This window comes from Rhipicephalus sanguineus, chromosome 8, assembly GCF_013339695.2.
Source record: "Rhipicephalus sanguineus isolate Rsan-2018 chromosome 8, BIME_Rsan_1.4, whole genome shotgun sequence".
NCBI lineage: Eukaryota > Metazoa > Arthropoda > Arachnida > Ixodida > Ixodidae > Rhipicephalus > Rhipicephalus sanguineus.
This window is the reverse complement of record NC_051183.1, coordinates 159,416,430-159,427,604: the sequence shown is the minus strand read 5'-3', so window position 1 is coordinate 159,427,604 and position 11,175 is coordinate 159,416,430. Positions and strand designations below refer to the sequence as shown.

At 45.7% G+C, this 11,175-nt stretch overlaps 1 protein-coding gene across 1 annotated transcript in view; it reads left to right on the top strand.

Moving 5' to 3' along the window:
• Positions 1–4,163: 4,163 nt before the first annotated feature.
• LOC119402431 (protein cornichon) overlaps positions 4,164–11,175 on the top strand; it is a 76,494-nt gene continuing 69,482 nt past the window's right edge. The window contains exons 1-2 of the mRNA XM_037669578.2: positions 4,164–4,340; positions 4,494–4,562. Of these exons, the coding sequence (XP_037525506.1) occupies positions 4,260–4,340; positions 4,494–4,562 (150 nt within the window). The 5' untranslated portion in view covers positions 4,164–4,259. The remainder of the gene's footprint in view (positions 4,341–4,493; positions 4,563–11,175) is intronic.

Here is an 11,175-nt window from a genome sequence, read left to right as displayed (position 1 = left end):
TTAAAGAACCCCAGGGGTTCAAAATTTCAGGAGCCCTTCACTACGGCGTCTCTCATAATCATATCGTGGTTTTGAAACGTTAAACCCCAGATATTATTATTGGAAAGCTGCTTCCCTGGAAATTTAGGAACGCAGAGCCATAGAGCACGCCATAGCACTCCTCAATTTAGGAGTAGATGAGTGAATACAACACATTTCCAGAGCCAGTCAGGAAAAGTCGACCTCAGGACACCTCCGGATATGAACCTTGGACTACCGGTGAGAAGGACAGCGGGGCAGTTACGAGGGGGGGGGGGGGTTGGTCGGCCTCAGGGGAGGGTTACAACCCCCGAACCCCCCCCCCCCCGGTCGGTGCGCCACTGTCGAGAACCAACCTTTATTATTACGAGACTTAGCACAATAATATACCTGAAGTAACGTTTTTACTCTCAGAATTGTTTGCTTAAAAACTGATCTTAGAAATGTTTGGTACCTTCGTAAGGACAATTTAACATCATATATATTATGATGGCAGTCTTGTGATAACAGTATTTTTTGCCCTTTGGTTTTGCTTCGAGTAACTGCGCGCTCTTAAATGAGTGTCTGGATCCACCACTGATCTTAGTGTGATCACGGCAGTGTCCAGATAAGAGACGACGTTGAATGCAATGTTTGGTCGGTTGAAGACGTTCCAGTCTCTGCCCAGACGAAGAGAACGAAAACGTGGGGTTCATGCGGGAGCGCTTGTATTTGAAGTCAAGATCCCAGTATTATCGGTAGACTACCAGGCGCAAAATTTTGTAAACTACTCCAAATTTAAAAAGAATTTACAGTCAACTTTGTCATCATTGTCCAGTATGGAGAGAAATGTTAAAGCTATGAGTCTTTGCTCAGTTTTAAAACGTACCATAACAAAATCACAGTTCACTATATCGTCAGCAAAAGGAAATTCCGTGTGTGCATGGTGGAATTCGGATTGTGCAAGAGATTATAGACGCCGAAAAGGGGCCTGGAAGAAACTTCTTATAAACCAAAGTCCTACTAATTGGCGAAATTATTTGTACGCTAAAGCTATGTTCAAAAGAACAGTATCATTAGCGAAAGATGAATATGACGAAAAACGATATAATTTTCTATCCAAGAGTGGTAATAAAAAAGCTCTGTTTAGATTTCTTCGTAGTCGTAAGGCTATTGCAGCGCCCGTAAACATTGACTCGGTTATTCTTTCACCTAAGGAATTGGCAGATTTATTAACCGAAATTGCATCGGGCCTTGAAAAGCGATTTACATCACAGTTACAACTAAAGTTTGTAAAGCATTCTTGTGTGAACGATTTTATCGAAGTAAATATGGAAGAACTTGCGCGTGTCATTCGCCTTCTCCCTAATTCAGCTCCAGGCCCAGATGGAGTTACGTCAGAAATGTTAAAGATATTATTTGATATCTCTCCAGACGATCTTCTTAACGTCGTCAACCACTCCCTTAGAAATGGCTGGATTCCTCCTGACTGGAGGCTTGCAAAAATTGTTCCCCTTCTTAAAAAACAGGGAGCGGGAATGCAGATAGACAACATTAGGCCAATCGCTCTAACGTCCCATGTCGTTAAATTAATAGAAAGAATTTTATACATAAGAATTATGAAGTTTATCACAGATAATGCAATACTGAGCGCATGCCAGATTGGATTTCGACCCGGTTGCTCGATATGGTGTGCACATGTCGATTTAGAGGCTCGTATAAAACTTGCCCGGCACAGAAGACAATTATCGGCTTTAGTAACCCTAGATTTAGCCAAGGCATATGATAGCGTTGAACATATCATTCTCCTTAATGCCCTCAACGAATTAAATTTTCCGCAATATATTACAAATTGGCTGTACGATTTTTTAAAAGATAGAAAATTTTATTTCTCCCAACGAGGCGTTTCTACGTCTAAGTATAGTCAAACGAGAGGTGTTCCCCAGGGCTCTGTTCTTTCACCTGTTTTATTTAATACCTTGTTAAGTTCGATTCCACTGTGTGATAAGGTACAAGTGTATGTATACGCAGATGACATTGCGTTTTTCGCATCTGATTATGACATACATTTACTCCATTCAACGTTGCAATCATATTTAGCAACATTAGACTCCTGGTTTGAAGATATTCGAATGCAACTAAATGTTACCAAAAGTGCCATAATTGTTTTTCCTTTACATATGCCTGTTAATATTTCTCTTCACTATCGGCAAGAAAGAATTCCCCAAGTGGACTGTATTAAATATCTGGGAGTAATATATGATGAAAAACTGAGCTGGCGTAGCCACATTGAACATGTTAAAGCTAAGGCTACACGCGCTGTCGGAATGATAACTAAACTTGGTCGGCTCCGTTCCGGGCTACGCAGAGATACTCTGATCATGATTTACCGTATGTACGTTCGCCCGATTCTTGAATTTGGTTGCGTGCTTTTTTCTGGTGGGCCAGCATACAAGATTAATCCTTTGGTTCTCTTAGAGCGCCAAGCTCTTCGGAGTTGTCTTGGTGTTCCTAAATTTACAGCTAATAGCGTGTTGTATCAAGAAGCTCGGGTACCCACTCTTGCTTGCAGATTCCGTATTTTGACAGTTAAAACATATTTAAAATTATATGAAGCTACTCCAAGACGGTTGCAATTCGTATTTTTGGCTGAATCGAATGCTTTTTTCAATGAGCACTGGTCCCGTCTTCATAAACCTCAGATTTTGTTTGTTCAAACACTGCTGGAACCCCTAAATGTTAATATCTCCGAAATCATTCCATTAGATAAATCAATATCCAATGTAAAAATAGAATTCGACGACATATTCCCAGCGAATGCGAAACTCTTGCCCTCTAAGTACTTAATTGGCGTATTCGAAGATCACCTCTTACAATTAGGAATTAATAATGTAATTGCAACAGATGCATCCATGAATGATAAGAGAGCAGGTGTGGGTATCTTCTCCCAATCATTATCCTGGTCATATTCTTTACGCCTTCCAGATTATACTCCTATATTTGAAGCGGAGTTAATGGCAGTTATTTTAGCCCTTCAAAAACTTCCCGCAAATCATTCGACAGCTGTTATAGTGACCGATTCATTATCTGTGTGTTCGTCCCTCACTACAACTTCGGAGTCAGTTATTCTAAACACATTCAGGTCATTAATCCCCATAAACATTCGCCTAGTGAGGCTCATATGGGTTCCAGGTCATCGTGGAATATTTGTAAACGAGATGGCTGACTCACTGGCGAGAGTATCCCTTGAAGGCCCAGTTTTGTCAGTTATGCCTCCTACAGCTTATGTCACAGCGGCGAGGTTCAGAAAATTTTCTCTTATTGAAGATTCAGAAAAGATTAAAATACCGAATTCAGAATATTCACACTTGCAATTTCCGTGGGATAATAAATGGTGTCCCACGCGTAAATTGGAAGTATCCATCACTAAATTAAGATGTCGTATTCCCCCGCTTAATTTCTACTTAAACAGGTCTGGTCTGGTCCCATCCCCTTTGTGTCCCAACTGTAACGAACCCGAAAATATCGACCATTATCTACTAAGATGCCACCGTTTTAAAAACCAAAGGAAAAAATGCTTTGAAATTTTATTTAAAAAATTAGGAATACCACTAAGTACTCTAAATATCCTCTCCTTTGGGGCTGCTTCATTGGAATTCAGTAAAAGGAACGTCTGCGGGGCCCTCTGCGAATTCCTGATTGACACGATGAGATTACCTTGCTAATCCTTTGTTTATCAATTTATTGTTTCCCATCCCCTTTCCCCGAAAACAAAATCTTATTTATTTCGTTATTTCCTTTTCTTGTGTCACGAAAATCACCTTATTCTACTTGAAAAATGCCACCTTTCCCTTTCCCTGAGTTTCTTTGTTAACCCAATGTTCCAATTCACTGTAACCGCCGGCTTCTTGGCCAATCCCCCGGTGTGGGTGTGAGCCAAATGCAAGGAACAAGCAAGCAAGCAAGCAAACCAACCAAAAGACAAGGCGCGATACTACACCGATTCCTCCTGCGCGACATGCACCGTGCAGGCGCTCCGATGGATCGCAGCGCCCCCTGCGCAAGCATCCGCGGCGCGGACGCGGCGGAGGACGGCGCGGCAACCGCGTAAAAGGTAGAGTGCCTCGATGCGCGCGGAGGCACTCTAGTAAAAGGAGGACGCCGGAGCCCGGTTGGTTGCGCCACTAGGGTACATTCACTATTCTCAACGGAGGCGTGTGGCGCGGCGCTCGTTTCGCGAACGCCGCTTGTTGACAACGAAAATGGCGTTCAACTTCGTTGCGCTGTGCTACATCGTAGCTCTTATTCTCACGGCGTTCCTCATATTTATGGCCGTGTTTCACGTACGTAACACACACGCACACTGTACCCGTGTTCTTATGCTCCGTCGGTACTGCGTTGTCGCCGCATCTCGCGTTGATACGGCCGGCCTGAGTCCTCTGCGCGAACGCGAGATTTCGTTTTGTCTTAAATGCTCATTCCCACATCTCTTCTAGGTCATCGCTTTCGACGAACTGAAGAACAACTACAAGAACCCCATCGAGCAGTGCGACAGCCTGAACCCGGTGAGTTTGTGCATCTCGAATCGCCGCATTCTGTGGTGCAGATCGCGCTACTGCAGCCGCTCTGATTTCATAAGCGCGGCGGGCAGTTGTGTTCTCTATGACGAACACGTGCCGCCAACTCTGCAGCGATATAGAGCGGGCGTGTTCGCGATCCTTGGGTGGGTCCAATTGATGCAAGCGAAGCCCCGATACCATTATCCGAACAAGTTTCACCACGGTAAAGCCGGAGGGGGGGGGGGGGGGGTCAACCCCCCCCCCCCCCCGTAATTTATCAAATATTTTTGCATAAGTGCATATGAGTGCACGCATACACACACGCACGACCATATATAACGTGTAGTCGACCCCCTCCCCCCAAATTCCCTGGCTACGCCCGATTGATATCGTATAAAAACGGATCCCTTGAAGCTAATGAACATACAGCGGCAATCGCTTAGAAAAACATGTTTGAATATCTGGTCGCGCATGCCTGTCCGGCAGTTTTGTATTTGAAGTCGATTCCCCCCCCCCTCCCCCCTCCCTTTTTTTTCTTTTGGCTCTATGGTGTTTTGCAGTGTACATTTCCTTCTGTTAACCAACTATGGCCTTTGTGTTTCAGTATCTGCACCCTTGCAATTTTTCAGTAATATTGCACAACCCAGGATACGTCATTAATGACAGCCAACAGACAATGAAGCCAGAGGGTAGAGTACGCATTTGGGCTGGTTGGTTCATGATTACGAGTGAAAAACAGCGCTAAAAAGACGGGACAAGAAAGGACACGAGACCACGGCGCCGTGTTCTCATGTCCTTTTTTGTCCCGTCTTTTTAGCGCTGTTTTTCACTCGTAAGCGAAAGAGAATGTAAGGGACGTTATTTGTAGTAATTGTGACATAAGTGTAAAGCAGTTGAAGCGGCCGAAAAGACATCTTGCTGCCGGCAGAGACTGAACTTGCAGTAGGTGGATGGCAAAACCGTGGCTCTCGCAAAGGATTGTGGGCTTCGGCGCCCGTCTGCATCGACTTCCGGTTCGAAACGTCATGCTGCTGAACAGGCACTGCTGCTAGTGTCGTGGCTTTCTGTGTGTTCTATCTAGCAGTCGCGGTCCCTTTCCTCACAAATTACTGCATAGTACAGTGGAGTCCTGTGCGGCTTAGTTGAATAACAAATGCAATCACTACGGGGTCGTTATAAAGGTGCGAACGGTCATTTGTTCATTCAAGTGGCATGCACCTCTGGACACATGCATGCTGTTGTGCAGGAAAGGATGTTTTAGCACGTTTTGTGACCTGTAAAGCTTTGGTGCACATCACAGCGTCATAAAACGTCTGCTCAATCTGTTTTCATTTGGCTGAACTCGTAAAATTATCTATTTACGTTGGTGTTGCAAAGATACCATGGCGGGTTCGATATAATGAATAGCAATTGTGAAATGTTTCTTACTCTGAATGTGAACGATTAACTCTCGCAGTTTTCTGGCTTTTCTTTCGGGCCTCCGAATCTTCCTTTACGTGAGGTGTCATTCCCCCGTGCATTCGAGCATTGTGTTTTAATGCATGCGAAATGCTGCACACTCAACATACATTTGTCTTTCAAGTTTCACTAAAAGGTAATGGCACTTCCCGCTTGCAAGTCTCTGAAATGCTAGAGACACCATTCCAGGTACATTGCCGCTTCAAAAGGCAACTTCAGTAGTTTTACGTCGTACAATATCAGTAACTGAGTGGCGATTTTGTTCCATTGGCCTTTTACACGCTGAGCAGTTTTCATAAATTTGTCAAAACGTAGGCAATGTAGTATATATATGCAAGTATACTGTATCGGTGTACTTGATCGGGCAGAGTACGTGTACTTTTGACAACATTAAATGCAAGGAGGTGCTATTGAAGGGAGTATCAAACCATATTGACATGAGCTGCAGGTTAGCAATAAAAATGCATTGTTGAAAGGCAAAACATGGTAAAGAAACGTATCGTGCACTGCTTAAAAGCAATAAAAAAACAGGACATGAAATGTGTGTGCGTGCAGTCTCAAATGCTTTCTTTACTATGTCAACGTGGATTTTTGGGCTAGTTGGTTACATGTTCTAAAAAGACAGGGCGGGCAAACATGGACACAAGAAAGAAGTCGGGACACCACAAACGCCGACTAAGAACTGAAGAGATGCACAACGGCTGAAAAGAAAGAAGGCACGAAAACTTATCTGCGCATGCCCATGCAACAGGCGAACCTATCAATCTGGCACGTGTGGCAATCTATGTGGAACATAACTGTTAAGGCATTCGATTTCATCTTTATGTATGTTTCCCATTGCGCGCGCGGAGAACGTACTTCCCGGGGCTTTTATCTCACATTTTTCATGCTATGGGTGCCGGTCCTTCGTCGTACTCGAAAGCAGGCATGTAGTCCTGCTGCATTCTGAACTGTCACAAAAGTTTTAAAAAATTACGAAGAGCCGAAAACTGCCCGTCGTGTTCTACCGTTTCCAATGCAAGCAATGCGAGGAGCAGAGGCGTCAAGAGTGGATTATGGCAGTTTGCCGCAATGCTTTCACCGTCTTGTCACCTTGAAGCAATTTTTGTCGTACACAGTATTACGAACTATTAAAGGGACACTAAAGGCAAATAACAATTTATGTCAGAGTGAAAGCTCAATGTATGACAACTTTTAAAACGGCAATATTATCAACAGCAGTGCCCTACATATCGAGAAATTAAGCTAAATGTATCACATAATGAGTGCCACGAGTGGGACATTTTCGAAATGATCCCGATGACGTATGAGAGTCTGCCTACAATAAATCACTAATAATCAAACTAGCAGCAATAAAAAAAGAACCTTCCGTGCATCAAAAGACGTAATAAAATGCTGTTTGTTCGTTTCCGTTTGATTCATGGAAAAAAGAACCTCTGTGGCGTTGCCATGGGGAATGGCGCGCGTGGTTCAAAGGTTCCGTTTTCGCCGAACTGCGCTTCGCACGGCGCCCTGCTTCGTCCACGTGGTCGCGTCTCAGTGGTAGTTTCGGGATCGCGTACTGCCGCGTGTGTTTCGCGCTCGTGAAAGTCGCTCTGACAGAAAGTTCGAAAAAATGCCGCATGCAACGACGCCGGCGCTACGAGCCCTCAGCAGCATACCGCGTTCATCGGGGCTCAAGTCAATGAATTGGAGCCCAGCGTCGCGAGCCAATGTCTTGTCAAGTTCTCCGTCCACATCCATTGTGGCGATTGTGGCAAGCTTCGATGGCCTCGATGGCCGTTGTTGCTGCTGTGGGTCCTGCTACTTTCGCTCTGCTGCTACTAGTGCCTGCGGCCGCTCAGTAAAGGCGGGCAACGTTGGGCACGGCAGCAGTGACGTATGAAAGTCTGATTTCAGGCGGGTGATTTGAAGTGCGCTAACGCAATGCGGACCACTAAAACGTGATTTTATTTCAAAATAAGCACTTCCTTGGCATACAAGTAGCACTGCGAGGTTTCTGGACCGCTATTTCAACAATCAATGTCGACTTAGTATTTGCCTCTAGTGTCCCTTTAACGGGGAGAAACGCGATGGCTGTGCTCATTTGAAAGGGAAGTGTGTTTTTGAACCGAAGCTACAACAAATAGACAGCCGCTGTATGTTTCGAGATTGCGCGCTGACTTTCAGAGTCAACCGTTTGTAACGTGACAACAGCGGAGCATGTGGGCTTAATACAGCACAGTTTAAATGCTACAAGTGTTTTATCGAGTTGATTTGGTACTTTTCTCGTCACGGCTCACTGTAAACAGAATTAAGCTGCATGCTTGCACTGAGCATTTATATTGGCCTTGCATGCGACACGCCGTGATTGCTTAGCAGGCCGAAGTGTTGCGCTGCTAAGATCGAGGTGACGGGTTCGATTCACGCATACGGCAGCTGCATTTCGATGGGAATGCAATAACACTGGCGTACTTAGATTTACGTACATGTTAAAACCCAAGGTGGCCGAAATTAATCTGAAGTCCCCCACCACGGCGTGCCTCGTAATAATGTCGTGCTTTGGGCACGTAATATATAGCCTGCTGCTTTGGAAACGAGCTGAAAAAAAAAACCAAGGCGGCAGTTCAATTTTCGATGGCTTCGTGAAATCAGGCGCACTTATCATCAGGCACAAATCTCGGCATAATCATAAACATGCGCGATCCCAGTGGGTATTGTATAGCATGATGCTGACCAAGCGAGCTGTAGAAACAACCAAAGCGACATTCGAATCAGCGAACATGGTGCGTGATCAGGCGTCCATATTATCCGAAATGAAACACGCCTCTGCAAGAAACATGCATGGTCAAAGTGGGCATGAAATATTTTTTTCTTTGCTCATATCATTATGCTGTCAAAGGGAGCCCTAAAAAAATTCAAGGCGATATTAAACTTGCGATCCGACGTTGTTATCATTCAATGCAAACCTTGGCAAAAGTGAAACTCCCACGAAACTGAACTCTCCGCATTGCAATCCTGCCAATGACTCAACAGGGCAGATATATACAGTAAAACCCCGTTAATTCGGACTTCACGGGACCAGAGAGAATGTCCGAATTAACCGAGGGTTCGAATTATCGCGAGTACGATCAAAACACTAGAAAATTGTTTCCGCCACCACCAGACTTTTATTTCTTAAAGAAGTCGGTGATCGCGGTTTGCTTCGCGGAGGCAACGTGCAAGGAAATCACAATTTTGCTAAGTTCCTGAAGGTCCGCGCACACTGTGCCGCAAAGCGGCGGTCTAGCTGACGCAGCCAGGTCATCCAAGCCTTTCTATTAAAGCGGTAGTCGACAGGCAGTTGCTTAATGTTCTTCAAACATCTTGGCTTCGCAGCCTTTCCTATCACGAGCAGCGGCAACTACTCTGTGCCGGTCATGCTCGTAGCCAGAAGAACCGTCACCCGCTCTTTTCTCCGTTTCCCGCCGACGCACGTGTCCCCCTTAAACACGATCGTCTTGTCAGGCGCTGTCTCGTCAGTGTTGAAAATGTTGCACGGCTCGTACGTAGAAAGGAGTGCGGAAAGTCCGGAACGCCAGGCCTGCACCATAGAGTTTCCTAAAATGACCTAGAGGGAACTCTGGCGCTGCGATCGTTCAGCCACCATGGGAATGATGGGTAGTACACGGATTTGCCTAGTCTTCGTACTTGCGGGCTTCGAACGCACTTGTGGCTTTGTTTATTGCTATGTTTTGGTTTTCTTTCGGATAAAAGAATGGATCGTTGTGAACTTCGTGACCAGATTTGAATCGGTGAGCCTAAAGAAGTTAAAGTGGTGAAGTGAAACTGCTGATTTTTGCTGAACTTCGTTTTGCGACAAAGCGGATGCAGGCGACGCGGAGCCGAACGGAGCCGAAAGAACGAAGTTTAGACAAATCCGTGTACTACCCATGATTCCCATGCTGGCTGAAGCGCGATGCATTGCAGCTCCCATAGACACTAGCGCCAGAGTTCCCTCTAGTAAGTATTGTAGGAAACTCTATGGCCTGCACAACGCTTCACCGCGCACGTTGCGGAACACCAGGGGTGCTATCGCGGAACGATGCCTTATGCCATATTCTATGCTATTCTTATCATCCACCACTCATGGCTGGCTGATCGCGTTGATACAGTGGCTAGTACGGTCCGATATTCTAGGGACCGTAACTGTAGCGTTGATAACGCGGACGGACCGTCGCCATGTTGCCTGTTGCTGATGACAGTAGCGATGCACTGCCTTTCATTGTGTGTGTGCCTCCGAGATGCAAAGCTCGTTTTAAATCTCGGAGGCCATGATCCGATCTCGAAATTGTTCAGATGCGCCGTCGATTTCGGCTGCGAATCCGAATTATATCCGAACCGCGGCCGTGGCGGTATCCGCTGCTGCTTCCCCGTCTCGACCCGACCTCGGTCGGGAGTTCGAATTAACCGAAGCGCGGTCGAATCTGTCCGAATTAATGAGAGTTCTCAGCCATAGAACAATGCACATTTTGGCCGGGACCAGACGCCGCGTCCGAATTAACCGAAATTCCGAATTAACGGGGGTCGAATTAACGAGATTTTACTGTATTTATGCTCTTCACACTGAGCTCATAATAAATTTAAAGCCGCACGACAAACTTGACATCCAAGCACTCGAAAGTTGTCAATTGAAAATGCACGCAAAAGCGTGGTGAATGTTTGCCGTGTTGACCAGCTCAGATCCAGTCGTCCAGACAAGGGTCGTGGAGTGAGCCACACAGGTCGCCGTCAACCTTGGGTTGATGGCCATCTAACACGGAATCGTCCCCAACTGTTTTCTGACGAAATAAAGTTTTTCCATCCATCCATGCTGACAGTTTCGAGCAGACACGACTGCCGCAACGAAGGTGCGTTTTACCGGTAACATAATTACAGAACTCGTGCATTCATGTCATGGAAATGTGGCCGTTCACCATCGTTGCGCACGTAGCGCTTGCACGAACAGCATCTTCCTTGACGATCTGCTCGCAAAGGTGGTCGATCAACCGCCCTCTTCTGGTGAGATTCACACTGCGTTTTTTCCATCTCTGCTATCTTTCTAAACCTTCAGAGCAAGCGACACATGAAGCTTCACGTGCATGGCGAGCAGACAATAGCGCGTGCAGGGTGCGTGAACGTGCCGAGACAGCACAGTCAAAAG